The sequence below is a fragment of the Pimephales promelas genome, chromosome 17, assembly GCF_988280905.1.
Source record: "Pimephales promelas chromosome 17, fPimPro1.hap1.1, whole genome shotgun sequence".
In the NCBI taxonomy this organism is placed as follows: Eukaryota; Metazoa; Chordata; class Actinopteri; order Cypriniformes; family Leuciscidae; genus Pimephales; species Pimephales promelas.
Genome location: NC_142785.1, coordinates 12,028,984 through 12,055,944, shown reverse-complemented (window position 1 = coordinate 12,055,944; position 26,961 = coordinate 12,028,984). Strand labels below are relative to the sequence as shown.

General features: G+C 39.3%; 1 protein-coding gene and 1 pseudogene across 6 annotated transcripts in view; one reads left to right on the top strand and one right to left on the bottom strand.

The window, feature by feature from the left end:
* plekha1b (pleckstrin homology domain containing A1b) overlaps nt 1-26,961 on the top strand; it is a 110,027-nt gene that overhangs the window by 78,268 nt on the left and 4,798 nt on the right. For 2 of the 6 annotated variants that reach the window (XR_016147033.1, XM_039691154.2), the window contains exons 8-11: nt 582-650; nt 7,167-7,231; nt 10,190-10,253; nt 19,536-19,625. Coding sequence is in view for 2 of the 6 variants with exons in the window: in XM_039691154.2 (XP_039547088.2) it covers nt 582-650; nt 7,167-7,231; nt 10,190-10,253; nt 19,536-19,625 (288 nt within the window). In the remaining 4 variants the exon portion in view is untranslated. Of the gene's footprint in view, nt 1-581; nt 651-7,166; nt 7,232-10,189; nt 10,254-19,535; nt 19,626-24,312; nt 24,384-26,961 lie in introns of all 6 variants that reach the window. The other 4 variants (XR_016147035.1, XR_016147034.1, XM_089121928.1 and 1 more) reach the window with 4 other exon arrangements.
* On the bottom strand, nt 15,473-19,028 carry LOC148971471 (uncharacterized; annotated as a pseudogene).

The following is a 26,961-nucleotide window of genomic DNA, read 5'->3' as shown; positions in this document are numbered from 1 at the left end:
AAGTAAACCAGCAGTGTTTATCTTGAAATAATAATAACAACACAAAAGTTATTCTTACATTAACTTAACTTTAAAAAAAATCAGTAAAGATTTCACAGCAAAAAGATGTGTTCTTATCATGTGCAGATTGTGTACAACAGGTTTTTTTAAGCAAAGTTTTTAAGTTTTTAAGTTGATAATTTAAAGCCTGTAGAAATGTGTGTATCCAATATATTACACAGTAGGCTTTATAGGGTTAAAGGTGTGTTTGCATTGACAAAATTTAGGGGAAATGTTACAGGGAAAAAAAGAGCCAGGTTGTATTGTCAGTGGCATAGCAATGTATAAAGCACAGTTCACACCAAAGTCACTTTTCAAACCAAGCAGCTTTCTGGCACATGACCAACTCAATCATAAACAAAATCTATGCGGGGAATGTTTTCGCCCCTATGAAAAAAAACTCCTGATTGTGTTGATTCTTATTAAAACTGGTTTTATTAGCCTTGCTGCAGTGTCCAATAAGAACATCTGTCATTACAAATGCATTACTGCATACATGCCTTCAAATTCTGCAAACTGAGGTGTTTTTTGTCTCTCTGTAGATGAAAAACTGGAAGAGGAGATACTTCTTGCTAGATGACAATGCACTCAGCTACTTTAAATCAGAAATGGTCAGTCTCTCCCTCTCACCTCCTCCTCCATGTCTCCAGAGTCCTGCGTTTTTGAATGCTGCTAGAACCCATTGACCTGTTTGACTCTGTTTTCATTGTGTTTTGCAACTGTGCATCCATGAGCACCTAGTAAGCTCCCATCTGATAAGTGAAAGTCCGGCCTGTGTATTGTTCATACCACCTGATCCAGTGTCCAATCTCATTTGAGCAATGACGCATATTTACATATGTGCCCCCAGAATTAGACCAGTGACTCATGTGGGAGTGAAAGCATGTGTCTAGTGTGTGTGTGTGTGTGTGTGTGTGTGTGTGTGTGTGTGTGCGTGTGTGTGTGTGTGTGTGTTTGTGCGCGCACGTGCTTGGGTGGTTGTTTGAACTTGCTCACAGTGTTATGAATTCCTCTTGCTGTGTGTTAACAGTCTGTGTCTAAAAATGTCTGCATCAGTGGCGATTGCTTTAGGAATACGTAAGAAGCACAATTCCCTTTTAAATTACATCAGAAATTTGATCAACTTAACAAATATTGATCAACAAATATTCTGATGCATTTTGTGTACAGTTTCAATCGAAATTGTTCAACCCCCATTGCAAATCAGGTTTATTGGCCAGATGTACAGAATTTCAGCTGGTTGCACTAAGCAAATCAAACAAAAGTAATTGAAATAGCTCAACACAACAAATGTTTCAAGTTGTTTCCCCTAATTTAACTGAATATGCAACTTTTAAAGGATTAGTTCACTTTTGAAAAAACTTTTGCTGATAATTTACTCACCCCCATGTCATCCAAGATGTCCATGTCTTTCTTTCCTCAGTCGAAAAGAAATTTAGGTTTTTGATGAAAACATTCCAGGATTTTTCTCCATATAATGGACTTCAATGGGAACCGGATGGTTCAAGTATCAAAAGACGGTTCATAACTGTTTCAGATGCAGCTTCAAATGTCTTTAAACGACACCAGACGATGAATAAGGGTCTTATCATGCGAAACGATCGGTTATTTCAAAACTTATTCCAAAAATGTAACTTTTCTAAGGACAAATGCTAGCCTTGCTCTATTCTGTGAGGCGCGTTTGCAACGTCACGTATTACGTAATTACGTTCAAAAGGTCACGGGCGACGTAGCCAAAAGTACAGAGTCAGTGTTTACAAGTTGAACGCATAGGTTGAACGTGCAAACTAACTCAAACACCGTTTACAAAAAAAGGAATTAAAAGGAAAAACAACGATGTCGGACGATTTTGATTCTGTACTTCCGGCTACGTCGCCCGTGACCTTTTGAACGTAATTACGTAATACGTGACGTTGCAAACGCGCCTCACAAAATAGAGCAAGGCTAGCATTTGTCCTTAGAAAAGTTAAATTTTTGGAATAAGTTTTGAAATAAGCGATCGTTTCGCATGATAAGAAGCTTATTCATCGTCTAATATCGTTTAAAGACATTTGAAGCTGCATCTGAAACTGTTATGAACCGTCTTTTGATACTTGAACCATCCGGTTCCCATTGAAGTCCATTATATGGAGAAAAATCCTGGAATGTTTTCATCAAAAACCTAAATTTCTTTTCGACTGAAGAAAGAAAGACATGGACATCTTGGATGACATGGGGGTGAGTAAATTATCAGCAAAAGTTTTTTCAAAAGTGAACTAATCCTTTAATGACTTCTGTAGTCTCAATTGAGGTCTTCAATGCACAGCACGCGTTTATGACACTCTATTAGCAAAGCAGTTCACTCGGACTCACCCAGAAAAAGCACACAATTTGTGAGAAGTCAAGATTTATAAAAAAGCAACATAGTCGAGTCGAACTTAGACCAGCGGGCAAGGTCAGGATTTTCAATAAATAATGCATTCATTTTCAGGTTATTTATCACCAAACCCTATCATACACCGCCAGAACACTTGTAATACATATGACATGTTGCATTGGATAAATCTGTGATACCTTTGCATCTCTTTTTTTAAAGGGGTCATGAACTGGCTTTTTAAATTTTATTTTATTGTTGTCTGAAGTCAACGTATGATGTTCGCTTGGTTTTTGCATTCAAAAACATCAAAATGAATAAGTAATAGGCTATTTTGTACCCAAGTTGTGAGCCTAGCTGAAAAATGGTCGGTTTTTATGGGTGTGTCGCACTAAAGACTTGGAAGTAAACGCCCACTGCTGCGAGTGGAGAACAGTTTTGCATATTATAATGAGTTTAACTCACCCGTCGGTGTACGTGGGGGAAAACGTCCAATGTTGTAAATTGGCAACCGTAGTCCGTGTGTTGCACAATTCCTGTCAGATCCAATATAGACGGCACAGCACCGTTCTTTACTATTAGTCGGTCTGCAAATCCAGTCTTGTTTACAAAAAAATCCTCAGTGAAATGAAGCGAACAGACGACGATGTTTTACCTCATCAGCTGGAACGTCATTAAAAATAAAGTTTATCCATGCAGTCCTATTGGAATCCAGAAGAAGCTTATGCAGCGACTGTCTTCCACAACCAGGCACTGCACAATATTCTGTATTGCTCGGTAGCTCGATCCGGTTCGTCATCACAGGTAGGCATGTGTGTTACTTAGCTATGCGTGTAATGCTCGAATCGGTGGGCGGGGCTAAATGGCCGTGTTGAAGTAGGCGTTGATCTTCTTCTGTGGGGGTGGTGTTTTATCCTCTTTGTCGTTTGCAGAGGCTGGTGTCAATAAAAGCTTTTATTGGACTAACAAGGACGTTTTCAGTTCTGAAACTTACAGGATATTCTTATAATATGATGACCTCTTAGATGTCAAAAGCTCAAGGAAAATTTGATTTCTCAGTTCATCACCCCTTTAAAAGCTTGATGCTGGTCACTATTCACTGCTATTATGTGGACAAGCGTTTTGGACATTCTTTTGTGGTCTGAAAAAGAAAGAGCTGAATACTGCATTAAAACAGTACTTTAGTTACTTAAAGCAATTACTATTGTAATTTTGAAAGGTTCATTCCAATTTCAAACCTGGGTTTTGAAGCCTAGCTTTAAACATTGTGAATTACTTGCCCTACGTGTAAAATGTTTGGGAGTACGGATGGGTGGACAGTTGTTTGGCATATGGCATGTTTCCTCTTAGTAAAAAGCAACTTCCATGTCTTATTGCCTGATGAGGGAGCGATCATTGGCTCACTTTTCAGCTGTAGTGGTTTAAAATCCTGGTAAACGGTTATAAATTGTTTTGACTGATGGGGCAGAACAATGGAGAGTCGTTCCACTGTTCAAACACACAACTTCCTGTTGAAAGTTTTTGACAAACATTATTTCCCACAGATTTATAGTAGCCTAATTATTTTTATTCCCATGAAGTTAAGAATAGCAGAGACTGATCTTCTCCCTCAGACAGTGAAAACTATATATATATATATATATATATATATACACTCACCGGCCACTTTATTAGGTACCCCATGCTAGTAACGGGTTGGACCCCCTTTTGCCTTCAGAACTGCCTCAATTCTTCGTGGCATAGATTCAACAAGGTGCTGGAAGCATTCCTCAGGGAGTTTGGTCCATATTGACATGATGGCATCACACAGTTGCCGCAGATTTGTCGGCTGCACATCCATGATGCGAATCTCCCGTTCCACCACATCCCAAAGATGCTCTATTGGATTGAGATCTGGTGACTGTGGAGGCCATTTGAGTACAGCGAACTCATTGTCATGTTCAAGAAACCAGTCTGAGATGATTCCAGCTTTATGACATGGCGCATTATCCTGCTGAAAGTAGCCATCAGAAGTTGGGTACATTGTGGTCATAAAGGGATGGACATGGTCAGCAACAATACTCAGGTAGGCTGTGGCGTTGCAACGATGCTCAATTGGTACCAAGGGGCCCAAAGAGTGCCAAGAAAATATTCCCCACACCATGACACCACCACCACCAGCCTGAACCGTTGATACAAGGCAGGATGGATCCATGCTTTCATGTTGTAGACGCCAAATTCTGACCCTACCATCCGAATGTCGCAGCAGAAATCGAGACTCATCAGACCAGGCAACGTTTTTCCAATCTTCTATTGTCCAATTTCGATGAGCTTGTGCAAATTGTAGCCTCAGTTTCCTGTTCTTAGCTGAAAGGAGTGGCACCCGGTGTGGTCTTCTGCTGCTGTAGCCCATCTGCCTCATTCCGGTTGCCATTTTACAACATTGGACGTTTTCAAAACAAAATAACCAGGGTTATATATGTATCAAGATATGTAAATCCAATTTGTTTCATACATTTTTGCTTGTTCCACAGCTAGCCATATTTTAACCATGTGCATACTTTTTAATTGAATATTTTAAAGGGGTGATGAACTGAGAAATTTCTAAATTTCCTTGAGCTTTTGACATCTAAGAGGTCATGATATTATAAGAATATCCTGTAAGTTTTTTGAACTGAAAACGTCCGTGTTAGTCCAATAAAAGCTTTTATTGACACCAGCCCCAGAAAACGACTCTTTTTTTCTAAGTGGGGAACTATGACGTCAAAGAGAATAAAACACCACCCCCGCAGAAGAAGATCAACACCTACTTAAACATGGCCGGTTTAGCCCCGCCCACCAATCCGCACATTACACGCATAGCTACATTAAATAACATAGATTCCTACCTTGTGATGACAAACCGGATCGAGCTACCGAGCAAGCAATACAAAATATTGTGCCGTGCCTGGTTTTGCAAGAAGACAGTCGCTGTATAAACTTCCTCTGGATTCCAATAGGACTGCATGGATAAACTTTATTTTTAATGCCGTTCCAGCTGATGAGGGTAAAACATCGTCCGTCCGCCTGTTCGCTTCATTTCACTGAGGATTTTTTTGTAAACAAGCCTGGATTTGCAGACCAATTAACAGTAAAGAATGGTGCTGTGCCGTCTATAATGGATCTGACAGGAATTGTGCAACACACGGACTCTGGGTCGAATCATTCCGGTTGCCATTTTACAACATTGGACGTTTTCAAAACAATTTCACCCAAGTGCATTGACGGGTGAGTTGAAACTCATTATAATATGCAAAACTGTTATCCACTCACAGCAGTGGGCGTTTACTTTCAAGTCTTCAGTGCAAGACGCCCATAAAAACCCAGCGTTTTTCAAGAAGGCTCAAAACTTTGGTAGAAAATAGCCTATTACTTATTCATTTTGATGTTTTTGAATGCAAAAAACAAGCGAACGTCATAAGTTGACCTCAGACCACAATATAATAACATTTAAAAAGCCAGTTCATGACCCCTTTAAAAAAAATTTTTTCACAATATTAACATATTTATGTTGATTCCAAGTAATTTTAATAAATGTATTTTGAAAATGTGATTTAAATAAAATCAAATATATGTGAATAATTATAATAAAATAAACCACGCAGAGATCTTTCCTGTTTCTAACCTGTTTTATCATCAACAAACATGCTTCACATTAGTTTTTAATGTTAAAAATGGAATTAGTATACACAATTCAAATACATAAATCTTAAATTTAGGTCTAATTTTTTTTGTGTACTTAGTTTTCTGACCCTAAATTGTGATGTTGAGATTTGAGCCATGTTCAAATTTATTGTAAAATACTTAATATATACATACATATGATCACACATCAGTCCATCTGTAAATAATGTAAAGCAGTGATACTGTACAAATATATCTAACACTTTATAAATAGTATAGCAATATATCTGTACTACTTGATACGTTGACAGCAAGAAATGTTAAAAGGTTTCATATTTTATACAGAATACAAAACAGTCAGAAATCATACAGAAATAATTAAATTAAATCAAATCAAACTGAACCAAAATGAACCAAACCCTGACCAGATTTCAGATTTCCGTTAATGGACTGCGATATATGGTGATGAAATACTATAATTGTAAAACGTGACATCTTTGGTGACAAGTGCTTGTTACAGGAAGATACTGATTCAGTGTGTGTGTGTGTGTGTGTGTGTGTGTGATAGTGATAGTGGTTTAAAAGTGCACAAATGTGTATAATGACATGGTATTACAACGTAAAGTATTACAACGGTTTACGAGGACACTTCCTGTGTCCTCGTAAACCAACTGAGCTGAAATACATTCTAAACAGTGTTGTTGTTTTTTTAGTTGTTTGTTTGTTTTATTTAAAAAATGCAGACATTTTTCTGTGATTGGTAGGTTTAGGGGTTAGTGTTGGCGGAGAGAAGATACAGTTTGTACAGTATAAAAACCATTACGCCCATGGAGTGTCCCCGTAAACCAAATATTCAAGTGTGTGTGTGTGTGTGTGTGCGTGTGTGTGTGTGAGGAGCGCAGGCATATTTAGGCAGGAATGAGGCTTGGTCAAAGGCTAAATCATGCAGTAGATGTCAATAAAGTCTATTTCAAGGCTGATAATCACAGGCCTGCGCTCGCTGTGTGATTTCATCCTGCTCAGGCCTGCACTTCCTCTCTGCACACACTCAGCGCTGCTGGAATGCTTGCTCAGTGCTCGTTCACATGAATTAAAGACAATATTAATCAGCTGAATGAAACTCTTTTTTTAGGACCGAGAACCGTTACGAGTTGTTCCTCTGAAAGAAGTTAATAAGGTGCAGGAGTGTAAACAAAGGTTAGTACTGCTTCATTTGTGCTTTTGTTTTGTTTTGATTTTTGTAAAATTGTTGCCAAATATGCTTCTGCTATCTCACGCCATTGGCTTAGCCAGAGGTTGACGAACTGTTTAAAGGTGCCATCTGTCAAAAAAAAAAAATCAAATTATACTCCATATTCTATACCAGATGGGGGCAGTATACCTCCAGAAAGTGAGTTGTGCCGCGGCCGCGCGCACTCTCACGTCTTGAAACAACACGAGTGCTGTTTTGCTCTCTCTCCCTCGTGCATATTAATTAAATCAATTGACGCGATAGTAAAAGGTTGGAAGACCGCAGTTTCACGTGGAGCATTTGGAGATTTTTAGAGATTAGAGACTCAATGAACAACATCTCAACCAGAGTATGTGAGCGGAGTGGAGCGGCAACAATTTCCCCTCCACGCTCCAAGCATTATATAATCACTCCGCTCCAGCTCCGCTCCGGGTTCACCATTTACCGCTCCCGCTCCACTCCTCGCTCACTGATATCAGAAACACCGCTCCGTGTTCGCTCCCCAAGGAAATTCCAAATAAAGTATTTAAGTATGCTTTAAAATCTCACAAAATGTCTCCTCATCATAATAGATACATAGGCATAGTAAATAAAAAAAAAAAACAACGTTAGGAGAATAGTTGCAATGTTGTTTATTGGATTTGGATAGTGTGCAAACTTTTCCTATGACATATGCTTATTACAGGTTATCAGCATTATAAATTAAATATCATTGCTGCTTTTTGCAGAGCACATTTTGTTTGGAAAGAAGAAAATAACTACGTTTTCATCAGTTATTTATCTACGGGTCGCTACATTTCTCACAGATTCATGCTCATTTAAAATCAAATACTGACAGATAGCCGACTGTATGATTACATTTGTTTGAATGCAATGCATTAGTGAGAAAGCGATTGCGTTGGTGAGTGTTACCTGTTTAAAATGTGCTTTCACCCCACCCGATCCAGCGCCCCATCTCATGAAAGTGCGTAGGCTATCTATATTTTATTTCTCGTGGGCATATACGATACGCACTTAATGGCAAGAACGCACTTCACACCCATACTAACCAAGGGGTTTAGTGTGCGTCATTTGCACGCACAAACAATTTTTTGGCATATAATAGCTAATAGGCACGAGAAATAAAATGTGTGCTATAGATTCGCACTTTCATGAGATCGTGCCTGCTCATATTCAGTACAGGCTTGATAACTAACCTCCCGCAGCCACTCATGTCCATCGGCGTCATCATAACCCTCACATTTTTTTCTGATTTGAGTGATCCATCTGTATCATGCTAGCGTAATGTGTTGAACACGTGAATCCTTACTAAAAATGCAGTTCTATAATGAGCCGTTGGCATGAATTGTCCTCGTGATAGAGCGGTAGTGGAGCGCGCTCGGAGCGAGGGAAAACCACGACGCTCCGACTTTTAAAAAATCCGCTCCGCGCTCCATTCAAAATCATGCCGCTCCACTCCTCGCTCCGCTCCCACTCCACTCCGCTCACATACTCTGATCTCAACACTAAATTAAAGGCCGTCTCATAGACGCCTGTCTCAAATACAAGCCGGTGCATTTTGACGATATGGGAAAATAAAAGCCCGGGCTATTATTTGAAGATTCGTTTTGTTCATGTTACGTTTTTATTGTTAGTTTGAATTAATTTGACAGACAGCATTCACTGATGTTGACCAAGCTAGCTCCATTCAGAGCTGCCAACTCTCACGAATTCACCGTGAGACACACAATTGGCACTTTTCACACGCTCTCATGCCACACACAATTTTGTCACGCACAGAAAAGGACACGGAGACCGACAGACTAGACAGAGCAGGTTAGTTATGATATATAAAAAAAAAACTCAGCTCTCAGATTCTGTCAATTTTATTACGCAATTCAAACAATAAGTACGTTTTGGCGCTTGTACATGTTACACGACAGATCCCTAGCGCACGTAAACCGATCATCACCACTAGCTGGTAAAAGAACACGAACACTGTTGAAAGATACAGTATCCTACAACTTACCAAAATGTATTCCTCATGCATAAGTTCGACCAATCATTTTTTGAACTCTTCCTTGAACTGAAATGTAGTAGTGGGTTACTTTCCACACGATTGACATCAGGTTCAAGTACACAAGCCTGTGAGTAACTGCAAATCACATATTGCAGTTTGGCTGGTGGTTATGTTGCCCACCCACATACCGCCTCCCATGGCCAAAACTGGTATTATGAAACCTGCCGGGCCGGGCCTAGTAATTTAGCATGCTAATTCAGGTTAATATCTCTGCAGCATTATAACTTGTAATTTTTGTCAGTGTCTCAATGGCTTACCTAGGCCCTGGTTACACTTAGAATTAAGATGCAAATTCCTCAATCAAAATTGAACACCCACATGCAGAACCAAGCACAATCTTCATTTTTTTTTTTTTTGATAATTCATTACACTCAGATGTACATCACAATATGGAACATGCATATTTAATGCATCTGAAAAATTATCTGGATAGCATTGCACTCTATTTTACATCTTATTTGAGTAGAGACATTTGCTGAACCTCTCAAAAGAGCAGATTCACTTAGATTCTAGATCATAAATATGCAATAATTTGAAGAATTACTTTTTTAGTAACATTCGTGACATTAACTTGTAAATGAGAATTTTTAAAATGGCATCTTCCGGATGAAATCACACATTGAATAAATGGAATTTTTTTATATTTTTTATTTATCTCCTATCAAGTTTATCTTAATTTTACCATGTGACAAATTTCACAATGTCTAAAAGTTCCACAGCAGACCCTTCATAATATGCACAAGCAAACATTAATAAACAATAACAGTTTTCTCATTATTCATCTGTACTACTATAATGTTTTAATGGTTGTAAATTTTCCCTATACAGTAATTATGTTGTGTCTGATATTGATTCATGTTTTTAGTGACTTGATGATGAGGGATAATCTTTTTGAACTGGTTACTACCTCAAGAACTTTCTACATTCAGGTAGGAATGTCAAATTCCTGTAATATATATGTATTACAGTATGTAATTTATGCATTGATATTTGATGGTGAAATAAATGCATATTGCAATGGCGTTTCAGTGGCAGGTGAAGAGAGAGAAGAAAATAGCTTTATATGATTTGAGAATATGCATTTTTAAAAAACAAAGTAAAGTGTTGAGAATACAGTCATAACATTGTGAAATAAAAGTAGTCATATTTTGGGAGAAGTCATAGTTATTTATTCAATTCACATTTATTTGTAAAGCACTTTTCACAATACATATCATTTCAAGGCTGCTTTACAGAAAACGGATGTTTACATCACAATTTAGAGTAATTTTTTTGAGAGGTGACTGTGTCCAAGTTATCTCGATATGTCTAGGCGTCAGTTCTTCGATAAAACAAGTCATACAGTTAGCTAACATCATGTATTCATTTAGACAATGATGCCATTAAAGCAGTTATTACAAGTTGTGATCATAATGATTACAATATATAGAAAATTTGGCATTATCTGAACATTATCAGGAAGTCTATTCCAGAGTTTAGAAGCCAAATGTGAAAACGCTCTCCCTCCTTTAGTGGACTTAGATATCCTAAGTGCAGAAGTTCAGAGTTTTTAGATTGTACTTTTCTTCTTTTAAATGGCTTTCTCTACGTAATACAAGGTTTAGAGGGTGACAAAGCAGCAGACCCAAATAGGCAAATTTGGCAAAAGAACCAGGGGACTTCACATTAAGGCACTTGAAGACCAATAAAAGCATGTGACTTCAAAATACACTGATATGTCTCAAAAACAGTAGAAAATAATCAGATGTCTTCCAAACTCACTGGATGGTATCAATATCAGATTCAGCAATGGCTCAAGAATAATTATTTCATAATGTCTCAGAAAGCAGTGACAAAGTAGCAGTCAGTAATTTTAAAAGGGACCTGTTTATGACTTTAAACAGTTGCAAAAGGATGGCAAAATACTTTCAGGATCAGGCATTGTCAGTGGAAGAATAAATGGTAATGCATATCTTTTCCACCTTTTCTGGTTTTCTGTTTATGCTTTCCTTCGTGTCTTGGTTGCAGTTGACAGCCGATGGCCATCTTTCAGCCAATGGAGCACAAACGAGGGCCATTGACACGGGTGCACATAAATGGTACGCAGGTACGCATGTGCAACAATAATTAGGAATGCGTAATGCGGCTTGTGTTACTCCGCGTTTTTGCGTACTTAATCTTCTCATCTAACTTTACACACGACATGTTGCTCGTCAACTAACTACTATCAGAGATGTCCAAAAAACAACAGACGTTAAAGGGTTAGTTCACCCAAAAATGAAAATTCTGTCAGTATTTACTCACCCTCATGTTGTTCCAACCCCGTAAGACCTTCGTTCATCTTCGGAACACAAATGAAGATATTTAAGATATTAAGATCGCTCCTGCATACAGTCCATAGGCTTTTTGAGGGACTGGCTCTTGCTGTCCCCGAAAAGTCATTAAAGACATCGTTAAAATAGTCCAAGTGACTACAGGGGCTCAATCTTAAGTTTATCAAACGACGAGAACACTTTTGTGCGCAAAAAAACAACAAAAATAACGACTTTATTTCAACTATTCACTTCCTTCTCCATGAGCCTGTAAGTCAGTTAACGTAGTGTGATTGCGTAGAGCTACGTCACACGTAGGCTCACTATTGGCCGACGCTGGTCATGTGTGTGTGATGCGTGTGACGTACAATAACAGAAGCTTACGCTATTAAACTAGTAACCTGACTCGCGCAGAGGGAGAAATAAACGAATAGTTGAAATAAAGTCGTTATTTTTGTTGTTTTTTTGCGCACAAAAGTATTCTCGTCGTTTGATAAACTTAAGATTGAGCCCCTGTAGTCACTTGGACTATTTTAACGATGTCTTTAATGACTTTTCGAGGACAGCAAGAGCCAGTCCCTCAAGAAGCCTATGGACTGTATGCAGGAGCGATCTTAATATCTTAAATATCTTAATTCGTGTTCCGAAGATGAACGAAGGTCTTACGGGGTTGGAACAACATGAGGGTGAGTAAATACTGACAGAATTTTCATTTTTGGGTGAACTAACCCTTTAAGCAGCTTTTTGGCCGTTTCGCCACCTTCAAAGAAACGCCAACTGGAGCCAGAGCCGAAAAAAGACTTTTTTCAGAAAAGTAGCTCAAAGATGTGCCGTGGCTTGAAGTTAACGACGAGCGCACTGAAATGTGGTGCAAGATTTGCCGCTCAAATTCACATCTAGCAGACAAAACAGGTGTGTTTTATAAAGGCTCAAAGAATTTCAACCATCCTTTATTTGACAAACATGAAAAGAGCAAGAAACACACGAATGTGGCGCAAGCTATTGCTAATAAACAAGCTAGCCGAGAAGAAATATCCAGTCGCCCCCTTGCCAGATGGCGGGACAAGCTGAATGAAGAACAGCGACAAGCTCTGTTTAATATTTTTCTCCTCACCTTCCATAAAGCTAAACACGCACGTCCTAAGTCTTCCTATTCTGAGGATATTCCTTTGCTGAAGCGGCTAGGAGTAAATGTCGGAGGTGCATATCATTCACGTGAAGGGGGCACGCGCATCATGCAAAGCATCGCTAGTGCCATCAGCGGGGAGTTACGAGCCAAGTTGCAGTCTGCTCAATTTTGGGGGCTGCTTTTTGATGGATCTGAGGACATCACAAAAACTGAGCAGTCGTTTATCGTTTACATTGTTTCTGTGTCCTGCACCGGAGAGTTTACCTCAGATTTTATTGGACTGATTGAATTGGGTGCTGACCGAACTGCGCAGGCCATAACAGACGGACTTGTGAGACTTTTCCAGGACACAGGCTTGGATGACTGGACAACAAAGTTGGTGGCTGTGTGCACAGACGGGGCTGCTGTCAACGTCGGTATGTACAACGGTGTTGTGCCAAAACTCCGGCAACTTGCTGCGGTCGGAGACTCCCTTGTGCACATTCTGTGCACCGCACACACAACTGCACAAAATCAGCTGATCGCAACGTCCCTTACTGTGAGACATTTAATCACTCTGTGGTCAAGCTGCTGCAGTTTGATTTACAAAAAGGTGGAGCAAAAAAAAAAAAACCTGCTGAACTGAAGAAGCTGTGTGAAGAAAATGGGATATCTTTTGTGAAGCTGGGTAAGTTTCATAATATCAGATGGTCTGCATGGAGGCATGAAACGCTGTTAAAAATATCAAGACTATTGCCAGCCATTAAAATCCAACTGGCTAAAAGTGATAACAGTGACTTACAGCATATCTGCTCTGAGCGTTTTCAGTGCTTTCTGTCAAACATGCTTGACATTGATAACATTTTGAAGACCACATCCATTAGGTTTCAGAAGGAAAAGCTGACCATTGGAGAATGTAAGGATGAACTCATGGTGGCCATTGGACAGTTCACACTTCTGCTTGATAGTGAAGGCCACAGGGCACACACTGTTTCTAATGCTGATGCTGACAGAGATAAGACAAACTTACTCAGGGGGTTAATTGAAGAGTTTGAAATTAGATATGACTCCCTCAAGTCATGTGATCATTTTTTAGTATTTGATCCTTCAACATGGCCTCAGGAAATGCAAGACCTCCACAGTTTTGGAAACGCGACAGTTTGCAGCATTCTCAAGAAATATGAGGCCACATTGCAACTTGACAAAGACACCACTGTGACAGAATGGATGCGCTTAATGCAGGCAGGAAAACGCCTGGGAGCCTCCTCTGTGTATGACTTGGTCCAAATAGTAAATACAAGTAACCCAGATGCTTACTCCAACATCAACAAGGTGGTTAAGCTGTCTCTTACGCTACCTTTAAGCAGTGCAGCTTGTGAGAGGGGATTCTCACATCTCAACATAATTAAAACCAAGTACAGATCTCGTCTGTCACATGCTCGTCTCACAGCCCTGATGCAAATACACCTGTCAAAGCAGACCACAGAGACGTTTGACCCAAAGCAAGCTGTTGACCTGTGGATGGAGACAGCTAATCGGAGGCTCAACCAAGGACAGGGAGGTGCATCTGCAGCATCTTCATCTACCATGCAGGAAGCTGAAGCAGAGGACACTGAAGAGGACAGTGGTGGTGACACTGAGGAGGTCATGTGAGGAAGACTGCACTTAAGATCATGCTACATGTGTGAGTACCAAACACCATCTTCTGGTACTCACCTGAGTAACTCACTGATAAAGTTATGTGCACCCCTGGCCATTGATGTCTAGAAACAGGCAGTGGTGGAATGTAACGAAGTACAAATACTTCGTTACTTTACTTAAGTACATTTTTCACGTATCTTTACTTTACTTAAGTAGAATAAATAGTGCTTACTTTTTACTTTTACTTCGTTACATTTTGCAGCAATTATTATACTTTCTACTCCACTACATTTCTACAACTTCTGTTACATTTTCGTTACATTTTCTGATCAGTTTTTCCCCTGCCAAAACGTAATCTGACCGTCCGTTCGTTGCACGTTTGTCTCACCGGTGACGTTTGGTTGCCATAGATACAGTATATCAAACCGGTCACACTAAATGCGTCTCACACGCAGTGTGTTTATCATGCAACTCATACGCGAAAATGTGTTTTTACGTGCATAGGAAACACACCGTGTGTAATATATGTTTGGTTTGGTTAGGATTATGGCAAGCCAAGAGGTTCAGAATTACACCATAAATGAATCGCGTTTACTGCCAAACATAGTTATTAACATATAGTACTAAGGATAAGCATGATATTGCCTAATTGCAAGCTTGTTTCAGAAATGGTGACATTTTTTTTCCATCATTATTGAACATCATTATAGGAGTAGGCTATTAGGTTGAATGAGTTAGAATTAAATGTTTTATTAATCATTAGAAAATAGACATTAAGATAATAAATTGTTATGCAAGTACTTTTACTTTTAATACTTAAAGTACATTTAAAATAAAGTACTTTTTACTTTTTACTTAAGTATGGTTGTCATTGTGTTACTTCTACTTTTACTAAAGTAAATATTTATCTGGGTATTTGTACTTTTACTTAAGTACTGAGATTCAGTACTTCCTCCACCACTGGAAACAGGACAGAAGAAAGTTTTTTTTTTTGGCATTCAGGCAATTCTCCTCTTGTTACCAGCAGTATCCCTCATGGCTGAAAAGCTAAGTTTATATTCATCTGAGAAGGCCAGATAGATATTGCTTGCAGAAATCAGCCTCTTGATCATCTTCCCAGGACTTCAGTGTCACCTTCAAGTTTCCACTACCTATACTTCTCAATAGATGCTCTGGTGGGTACTCTAAGATGCTTTCTTTTCACCGTACAGGACAAGGGAATTACGGTCTTTGGGCCAATAGGAAGGTTTGAGTGGTGTCAGAAGCTCAGTAATCTGAGTGAGGAAGACGTACAGAGAGACTATAAATGGCAGCCTGAAGGAACTGCACCTTGTTGATATTCTTCTTGGTCATCCTCGACTTCTGCCTTTGCTGGTGTTGTTTCTTCAGGATCTCCATAGACAAACGAGTCCACCAGCTGGCATCAGGTGTGTTTCGATTTTGCAGATTCGTAGAGAGGCTTTGTAACTCATGCAGCACATCTTTCATCAGTGCAAGGTCTTTAACAAAGCTGTGCTGCTGAGTTTCCTCAATAGTCCACTGCATTTTCACCTATCCAAATTAGTGCAGGAAACACCCATAGACGCAGCACGTCCAGCACCCACGTCCTGCCAAACAGCTCTGGCATTGTTGAAACTGATGACAACTCAGCGAATGGAGAAAATCTGCCCAATCTTCAGCAGTGAGATTTTAACACGAGTGGCAGCATCAGAGCAGTCTGTCTTTTTCTTTTAGATTGGTTGTAAACTACAGTACATCCAATTACGGACTTGCATGCATTGTGTCCCAACTCTACAGTAGCTTGTGTGCAAGACAATGAATGCCGTTCAGTAAAGAGATGTCTTTTGTCAACTTTGCAATCATGACAGATGCTCCATTTGTGGAAATGTTGATCAGGTGTGATTTTAAAGAGTCATTATCCAAACCTGCTGTCAAAAGGGTCTTCTTAAGAGCTTTATACAATGCCTCTGCTGTTGTTCCTTTATCTAGCTCTACAAGATCAAGGAAAATGCTTTCAATATTCTCTCTGCCTTTCACCCCTGCTCTAAAGTAAAGTGAAATAGATTTAACCAAAATTACATTTCATCAACTGTCAAACTCACAAAAGAATCATCAGACTTCAATGCAGATATCATTGACTTTTTTTATTCCTTTTTATTATTTTTATCATTTATATTGACTTTGATTTTAGTTAGGGTTGGGTATCGTTTGAATTTGAACGATTCTGATTCCGATTCCTTGTTTCGATTCCGGTTCCTAACGATTCTCGATTCCGATTCTTTTAAGAGGCAGGGTCAAAAAAGTTTAGCTAACCTTGCTAACCAACGGCCTTTCTGAAGGAAATACTCCTTCTGTAAAAATACTCCTTTTGTCACAAATTTTGCATTTTGCCGAGATTTCGTTATTTTTAGAAAAGCGAAGCCACACTTTGGATCGCCGACGTAAGGTACTCATGTTCGACTCGCGTGGTTATGCCAACACTTCCGGTAGACGCTTCTTCGTTGGTGTTGTTCAGCGGTTTCTTCTTCCGCTCAGCGGACTGTGAATATTGAAACTAGGAATCAAAATTTTAACTTTTGAACGATTCCGGGAAAAACGAAAAGTTAGTCTCGGTTCCAATCGATACTCGATTCTCGATACCCAACCCTAATTTTAGTGGCAATGTGTTTAATCATGGCGATACGATCTACAGTAAGTATGATTTGATTGGTGTGAAGGGCCCAGTCATTTTACATACATGCAATTTTGTCCTTTTTCAATTTTGTCAATCCAAGAATTTTGTGTTTTAATTGATGCACAGCCATTGGGTGTATTGTTTCCTCTATTCACCTTATTTTTAACGGAAATACAGACACAGCCAGTTGACATTTTTTTCGTGCGAGTCCCGGTCAGGGACTTCCAGTCACTGTCTAGCTAACTGACTTTTCACCGTAGCAGTTAATAAAACAAGTCTCCATCTCTGGATCCAATATTGATGACCATGATGAAACTCAAGTTGAATCGACTCCAGGGTGATCTTGCAAACGCTTTGCTGGGTCCCAGGTATTAATGAGCAGGATCCTCTCCTACTGGCCAACCTTGAGTCCAGAGGCGAGTCATACAGCCATTATTATTCCAGCAATACTATAAAGCATTTAGTTGCTATTTCCCCATGTGGGCTTGTTATGTTAATTTCTTCAGTTTATGGAGGCTGGTGTAGTGACAAGTTCATCACTCATCACCCTGGAGTTATACAAAAATACTGGAGTTATACAAAAATAAATAAAGATGACTTGACTCAGGAGTCTGGCTTCTTGGAGTAGCTTCGTCCCAGTGATGAAGTGTTGGCAGACAAAGGCTTTACCATCAAAGATCTGCTGTTTGAGAGAAGGGTTAAACTTGGAGCGTTCACTCATAAAGGAGGGCAGTTGTCTGATGAGGATGTAACTGCTACAAGGAGGATTGGAAATGTGCGCATACATGTGGAAAGAGTTATCAGGAGGCTCAAAGTGATCAAAATAATCTCCCAGACTGTACCCATCAACTTGGCACTCAAAATGGACAAAATCCTCAGAATCTGTGCGGCCGTTGTAAACATGCAGGGGGAAATCATCCACGAGGATGCTGATTGCGCACGGATGTTTACATGTCAAAAAGATCCTGATTTCCACAGTAGATATTATAATATTTGTAAATAATTATTTGACGGCCTGCAGTGCCTTGATTGTACTATCATTTTCACAAATGATTTGTCTTTAACATTCTATTTTCCAGGTATCTCTATTCTATTACATTAGAGTAAACTAAAGCAATGGAATCATTCCAGTGGATGTTGTCCTAACCACATGTAAATAAATAAACAAGGAGGCAAGAAGATATAGTATTTCACTAATGGAATTTATTAACGGGTGTCATTTGTTTACTTTAAATATAATTACAATTATTCACTTTTAAAATGGTAAAACAACACTAAATTTAAACATTTCACTTATGGCATTATTTGCAGGCTATTTAATGTATTATAAATATTAATTATAAAACAATTACTATTAAAATGGTAAAAAAAACACCATCTTCATGTGTGATTCAAGCTCTGTGGAGTTAACCACGCCATCTGGGCTTGCAGAAAGCCATGGTGGTGTGACTAACTACTGACTCTCTTCTCAAATAAAAACCCACAGCTCTCTATCCATGTGTAGGCCACATTCTCATTCTCCTGACCATACCTGGTTGCAGTGTTTTCATGGTACCTAGAAAACAGGTGCTCTCTAAGAAAATTATCTGGCTTAGTAGATGCACGCACTGTAGTTGCCACCTATTCCGGTTTTACCGGGATTGTCCTTCTTTTTAATAACCTGTCCCGCGAAAAGGCCACTAGGGGGGCCCCTAACTACAGATGGTAGTCACTGCTCAAAGTAGCATACCTTCCATAAGATCGCCTCTGCGTGACTGCAGGACTTCCCCTGACGGCAGACACAGGAGCATCCTGCCATCTCAATATTGCCGGTTGAGGTAGTCAGGATCCATGCTGAGTGGACGTCAAACTTGCTTTGGCTTGGTTGGACATCAGCCTTCATGAATACTAGGTCATCGATGTTGTTATTGATGAACACCTTGTCAACTTTCCCACTGTGGAGGTACTGATACGCCTCTGTACTTTTTGTAATTGTGCTTTGTACACCCATCCGCACCAAGAGACAACACAAAATAATTAAATATGTCCATGTACATTATATGAGGCCACTTGTTCATGTCATCCTCCCACTCGTGAATCGTTTGAGGGTGTGGCACTATCCTGCCATTTTGATTGTTTAGCGATTTTTGGAAATGTTCCCACGACATAGTTTACCAATTTAGTTCAGCTAACGATAGTTTGCCCAGGGAAGCGAAGAAAGTTGGACCCATATTTCCTTTCGCATTCGAAAATAAGGCAAATACTTAAGGAAAGATGGAACACCTCCTAGCAACCAAAAATACAGCAACCCAGTGACCTTCAGGCTCTAGCAATATATTTTCTTTTGGCATTTTTCTGGTCATTTTAATCAGAGGTGGTAATTCGTGTCAAAGGTTTGAAAGCCACTGATGTAAATAATTTCAAGCATGAATAAATATTTTAATTGATTGTTTTTAATCATATTTACCAAATGTTTTAACATAAAAACATTAAAGCTGTCTGTATTTTTCTATCTCAGTCGGACAGCCCAGAGGAGATGCACGGCTGGATCAAGGCTATCTCTGGGGCCATAGTGGCCCAGCGGGGTCCTGGACGCTCAGCAGCCTCTGTAAGGATTTAATTTGTTTAGTGGCACATTCTGAGTTCTCACCCGATTTTGTGCTCCTCTGGATTTATTTGCCATCTGTGACGTGTTTTGTAGCCACCCACACTGTCCATGTCCTGCCCAACCAAATTTCAAAATGTCCCTTATTTATGTTGGCCGATGGAACAGCCAACGTTCTTAAAAGGATAGTTCACCCTAAATCTAAACCTTTGTCATTATCCTCTCAAAAACTGGCCTAATTTACCACACTTTACCAGACAACATACACTACTATTCCCCTTTTTGTGTCTGTCTGTCTCTCTTGGGCTTTTCACACTTAAAATAGTTAACCCTGGCTCATTCTAAATCCAAAGGAATCCAGTGTAATCTTGCTTCACATTTCACATCACTCATAATTTACCTAGGGTTAAGAATTTAACCGGGGTATTAACAAAGTCATTTTAGGCAAGTCATGCCACTCGGCCGCCATCTTGGCAACTCCTCCGGGCAGCTATTTCGGACTAACAAGACCAGACTCCTATCTAAATGAATGGGCAGAGTCAGAACTACACTTTCACTGGTCACCGGGATATAAAAACTGTATGTATAGAAACAGCAGTAAAATATGATAAAAATCACTGAAAAAGTTTGATGACTTTGCTCCAAAATAAGATTTAAAACGCATTTTTCCCCACAGGTTATAGTTTTACTACGCAGGCGCAAGGGTTCTCTTCCTCTCTGTCATGCGTGCGCTGCACAGTTTGAAACACAGTATGTGCGCACTCTTGCTTGCTCGCTCAAGATTCCCAGGAGATTTGAACTAATATGCGGTCGTCAGGGAGCCGCTATCAATCTGCGGGAGACTCCCGGAACTTCTGGGAGACTTGGGATGTCTAATATTTACACAACTCACACTTATCAAATCGGCCGCCCTTTTCAAACAGTAACGGATTTTCCGTTGTCGCAAACCTCAACTGTGTGCATGCGTCGGTTGAACCAGATGATAGGCATAAATATTTCCCGGCTTGACTGTTAAAAGCAGACGATTGGCTTTCCAGCGGGAGGGGCGGGACATGTGCATACAACCGCCATATTTGGTGTTACAGGTTTTTCCTATATAGTTGTATTAAGGATTTAGGGCCCTATGATTTCCGCATCACGGAATCGCGGACGGAATTGCGGAATTGGCCAATTAACGCGGAATCTAGTGTTAAAGGGGGGGTTGACTGCTTTTTTTCTTTGCATGATTGTGTTTATGGGGTGCAATATAACATGTATTCGTGGTTTTTCTTTTTTAAAAGTCTTATTTTTCATAAACTTCACATTTATTGTCAGCCGCGCTCTCCTCTGTCCTCGAACGAGCGGTCGACTTCCTGAGTCTATGAAACCACTCCCTCAGAAACAGGCAGTGGGCTCAGATTGGTTAGTTTGGCCCAGTGTGTTGTGATTGGCTAGACTTGTAGACTTGATTTGTCGCTCACGTTGTCCGGAAGGTTAACACCCATTACCTTTACAGGCGAAACGTGCATGTCATGAGCTCCGGTCCAGATGTAAATATGTGTCGAACTGCAGTATCAGTTTGAGGCAGAATCAGACCGAGAAAGCTGCGATGAAAAGAGTCAAGCAGAACCTCACCACACACGGCTCTTACTAAACGTTTCTGAATGATATTTTGCTACATTTTTTAACTTTATACACGTTTGTTTTACACAATAGCATCTGACTGGCAACAATAGCAACTGAATGGCTACTAATGTTATACTCAAACAGCGTTGGCATTAGTTTACGTTCTTGATCAAATCGAAAATAACGTCATAACATATATACATGAAAAATACATTTACAACATTAGTACTTATACAAAATTCAGGTCCATAATGTTTGCACGCGTTTGTCGTAGACACAAAATAGCATAACTAGTAGCCTAGTGGATAAAGCCAGCGTTGGCATTTGAAAAAAATAAAATAAAACACAAGGCTACGTCTGGAATTATACATGCAAATCTATACATTTAAAATTATGAAGTCTTAGCCTACTTACAGGTTGTGGCCCAACAACTGCTGACTCTGGTTTTAAAGTTGGAACTGCTTCATGTTTTAGTTACAGTTTCTTGTTGAATCCGGCATTAAATTCGTGGAGATTCTAAAATGCGCAGCACAGAGAGCTAGATTACGATAGTCATTTTCAGGAACATAATCAAACATAAATTGTATCCATTGTTGACGTATTTCAGCGTCCGTGGGAAGCTCGAACACCCCCATGCCCCCATTGGTAAAAATGCATGCAGACCGGGGGAATCAAATCTGGGTGACACAACCCCCACCCCGTCATTTCAGCTAGCCTACAATGACGAAATCAAAACAATGAGTGCATGGCGAAGCAACTCTCCTTTCGTCGGCAAAAAGTTAAGCAACTCAACTCGATGAGCCGTCAGTGCCGAGCCGAGCAGTTCGCACGTGACTTGTGCAGTGTTTTCCACACATAGACTAATTCACCGCTACATACTGCGTTTCGTTTTTTAACACTATTTACAACACGCAGCGTGCGTGTGCATTTGTATTTGTATCAGCGTTTGTATTTCACCGCTCTCCCTCCATCTCTCTCTCACTCACGCATCTCTCTCACATACACACACACACACACAACGTGCACACCGCGTCTGTCTATGAGCGCCGAACTGGACAAAAGCGAAGCGAACTCCGTGAGCGACACTGGGTGAGAGAGAGACAGAGTGTGACTTTATTTAAACTTATATAAACTAATATAATTTATATTACTGGACAGTTTAAAGCTCATAACCATATTTTGTTGTTACTTGAAGAGTGCAGTGTTATGTTGCATCACGCAGTATTTGTCCTGAAAAGGCTACTGAGTAATGTCTGTATTACTTCAATAAATTTAAGGTCATTCCTAATTTATTTGTATTTTTGAATACATTTTAATCATTAACTTTAAAAGCACACTCTTTTTACGACTAAAATAACATTTAAGGGGTAAAAAAAATAATTCCCAAAAATTAAAACGTAAAAAACGGAATTTGGGAAAAAAATTAAATGGAATTTGGGAAAAAATAAAATGGATTTCATAGGGCCCTAAGGATTGAGGAAGTGGCATATCTCTATATGAATAGTCTCTTGTATTAATAAGCTGTCGTTTCACACTTTCCAATTCTAAATCCTGGGTTAACAACCATATTTTTATATTTGTGGTGTCGGTGTCACTAATTAGCTCAACGGCTCATTTTAAAATCTTCTGACATTTGGTAAGACATCTCCTTTAAACATTACAATGCTCATGATAACTTTCGTTAACTCTACAATAAGTAAATCCATTTCACCAGCTAATTAGTCCTCGACAGCGATGGCATAGAAATAAAGAGAGCTACCGAAAAAACTGAAGTTCAAAGACAATATTCTAAAGATGGCTGCATGCTTGTTTCTCTGGCACATTAGGTCTATAGAATAACACAAGATGCATCACCCATATTGTTTTGAATGGGGAAAAGTGCAACGCTCAATATGGCGGAATAAGTCACGCCTTCTAAATAAGAGCCATTCGCTGATTGGTAAAGTCTTCACCTGCCTTTAGAAGCTCCTGTTCCTATAGAAACATTTCAGGGATGGCTGCCGAGTGAAATTACTTGTCTTAAAGGGTTAGTTCACCCAAAAATGAAAATTAAGTCATTAATTACTCACCCCCATGCTGTACCAACCCCGTAAGACCTTCGTTCATCTTCGGAACACAAATAAAGATATTTTTGATTGAATCTGAGAGCTGGATCAGTCCTAGATAGACTGCCTAAGGGACTGGCTCTTGACGGCCCATAAAGTCATTAAAGAAAAGGTTTAAATATTCCATGTGCCTACAGCGGCTCAATTATAAGTTTATCAAGCGACGAGACTACTTTTTGTGCAAAAAAAACATAAATAACGACTTTATTCCACTATTCCATTACTTCCTTATGGGCGCATGCGCGAGAACTGAGACGAGGACGTTTTCATTCGTCTACCATTTTGTTACCGGCTGCTCACGGCTTAGGAGTTTTACCGCCACCTACCGTATAAAATGATGATCCATATATAAGGCGCTCCGGATTATAAGGAACACTGTCGTTTTTTGAGAAGATTAAAGGCTTTTAAGTGCACAGCGCGCATCTTCCTCTGCTTGTAAACTGAAAGTTTTGCGCTTCCAGCTACATCAGCACATCATCTTATACGGTAGGTGGCGCTAAAACTCCTAAGCGGTGAGCAGCCGGTAACAAGAAGTAGACGAATGAGAACGTCCTTGTCTCAGTTCTCGCGCATGCGCCCATAAGGAAGTAATGGAATAGTGGAATAAAGTCGTTATTTATGTTTTTTTTGCACAAAAAGTAGTCTCGTCGCTTGATAAACTTATAATTGAGCCGCTGTAGGCACATGGAATATTTAAACCTTTTCTTTAATGACTTTATGGGCCGTCAAGAGCCAGTCCCTTCGGCAGTCTATCTAGGACTGATCTAGCTCTCAGATTCAATCAAAAATATCTTCATTTGTGTTCTGAAGATGAACGAAGGTCTTACGGGGTTGGAACAGCATGGGGGTGAGTAATTAATGACTTAATTTTCATTTTTGGGTGAACTAACCCTTTAACCCAGGGTTAAGCGCAGTGTGAAAAGCCCTTTTGTCTCTTGTTCTTCCGTGTCCGTGCCTAATGAATGTGCGCTGTGTTGCAGATGTGTCAGGCCAGACGGCTCTCAAACCCTTGTATACAGAGGTATACATCCTGCAATGGTGAATGCAGCACGTATGTGTTGAGATCAAACCCCTCGCGCTTTGTCCCTGTTTATTTGCACTCAGCCCCCTGCTTAGAGTTTACAGGCTTGTAGACTTTGAACAAGATCTGAGCAGGGAAGAGCTGCTTCACCTAAACAACCCAACCTCGCAGACCAACCACGCACTCATGCTAGAGTGACCTTTGACACCCATCATCTCCATTAACTCTTTTAATACACTTTTGGTTCATCCATATACTAAATATCTCATCCACTCATCTGATTACCCACACTTCTCTCTAAGTCTCAGTAATGCAAATATTTGATAATGGTGATTTACAGAGAGACATTTGAATGTTTTACTAGAGTAAAAAAAATGTATTCCTTTTTTTAATATGTAAGTTAATTTCTTAATATTTTAGTATACAGATGAAAGACAATTCTGAATGCAAATAGAATGCCAGAGACATTCAAGCCGCTTCTCCACCGAAACAACCATTCGCATTGCTTAACAGTTCCATTCCGTGCAGATCTGGCCAACCCGGGACGGATACGGTTTCATTTTCCACTGTGGGACTGATGACAGAGCTTTATGGAATGTAATACAAATGCGTCAGTCGTTGCCTTGTTAACGCAAGAGTTTACAGATGGTATGAGATAAAAAAAAATAGCGACAGCATTATGGAAGATCATCAGATATTTCTTTTAATTTTATTATTAACTCCAGTTAACTTTGTTCAAAATTATGCACTTGGCCAGCTATTGAGAAATTGGCAGCCAGGGAACAGACAAGTGACCAATCCTGAGTGGCGATGTCATTTCACACATTCGGCCGCGCCGAACCAAGCTCAAGTGGAATTGAAAAGGACATTCGTTCTGAATTGTAAAATGTTGTTTGTAAGTTTAGGTCTTTTTATTATTTGTCTGGAATGGCCAAATTTTCATAATCATTAGCAACAGCTCTTCCTTATATACTTTACAGTATATATGATCTTCAACATATTACCAAATCTATATCGTATTGTAGGCTATTTATTATATTGAACCATAATTCAAATTTACTTCAATTTGCTTGCATTTTACAATCCATTTCATAACCTCACCTGCTTATACTTTAAAACGTTCTTTGATGTTTGATGTTACAGGGATCTATTCTAGTTTTGGAATGTCAAAATCTTAGTATTAGTGAAAAGAGAAACTATATTGTAATGAGTGGTGGGAATGGTGAATTCCACATAGGTGAAATGAGAGAATGAATCTAGCACATTTTATTGGACACAAAGGTTTTTACTATTGTGCGACAGTCAGACTGACATCCTAAACAGGAAATAGCATAATCGCAGCATAGATTTTTTTTTTCTTTTAAACTTAAGAGGCTCAGCATAATGATATAAAAAAAAACAGCAACATGCACACAAAAAAATCAGAAGTGTAATTTCATTTGTTGTGATAGCATATGTACAATGATATGTTGTAAAAATATCTGGACTCTATTCTCATCTCTGGTCTAGAAAAAGTTTTATTCTACATAGTGGCAACCATGTTGAGGTCACATGACCAGCCTTGAAGCAAGTTTATAAACGCATTATACATGAATGCACCCAATAAGCATGAAACAGCTAGCAAAACAATTAAAAATGACTTGGTTAAGCTTTTTAAGGATAATTCAGTAAAACGTCATAATTTACTCACCCTCATTTTGTTGATTTGAATATGTGTCAACTTCCACATAAGACAGCAAGTACAGGTTTGGAGTGACAAATTTCATTTCTGGCTAAGCTATCCATTGTGAAAAAGAAGTGCACTTAATTGTATCGAAAATGCACTTCTAGTGTACTTAAAATTTTTAAGTAGATTAAAACTCTTCTACTAATATAATATTAATGAAATGAAGTGTATTAAAGACGTGTACTGTATTAAAGACAAGTTAATTTCTTTACAGACTTTTAAGTACACCTTTAAAAAGTGAACTTTGCAGTTATGCAACTAATGTCACATACATTTTAAATCATTATGTTGTAATAATCTGTTTGTCATGCTTTAAAGAATCACTTTAGCGTACTAAAGCACTTAAAGGGTTAGTTCACCCAAAAATGAAAATTAAGTCATTAATTACTCACCCCCATGCTGTACCAAACCCTGTAAGACCTTCGTTCGTCTTCGGAACACAAATGAAGATATTTTTGATTAAATTTGAGAGCTGTATAACTACCACATTGGCTGCCTAAGGGACTGCCTCTTGACGGCCCAGAAAGTCAATGAAGAAAATGTTTAAATATCCCAAGTGACTACCGTGGCTCAACTATATGGTATCAAGCGACGCGAATACTTTTTGTGCGAAAAAACAAACAAAAATAACGAGTTTATTCGACTATTTCTTTTCTTCCTTGTAGGCCAGAAACGAGATTTCCTTAGATTTCCACGACGCAGATCGCAATTCTCGCGCATGCGACGTGGAAATCTCGTTTCTGGCCTAGAAGGAAGAAAAGAAATAGTCGAATAAACTCGTTATTTTTGTTTGTTTTTTCGCACAAAAAGTATTCGCGTCGCTTGATAAACATATAGTTGAGCCACGGTAGTCACTTGGGATATTTAAACATTTTCTTCATT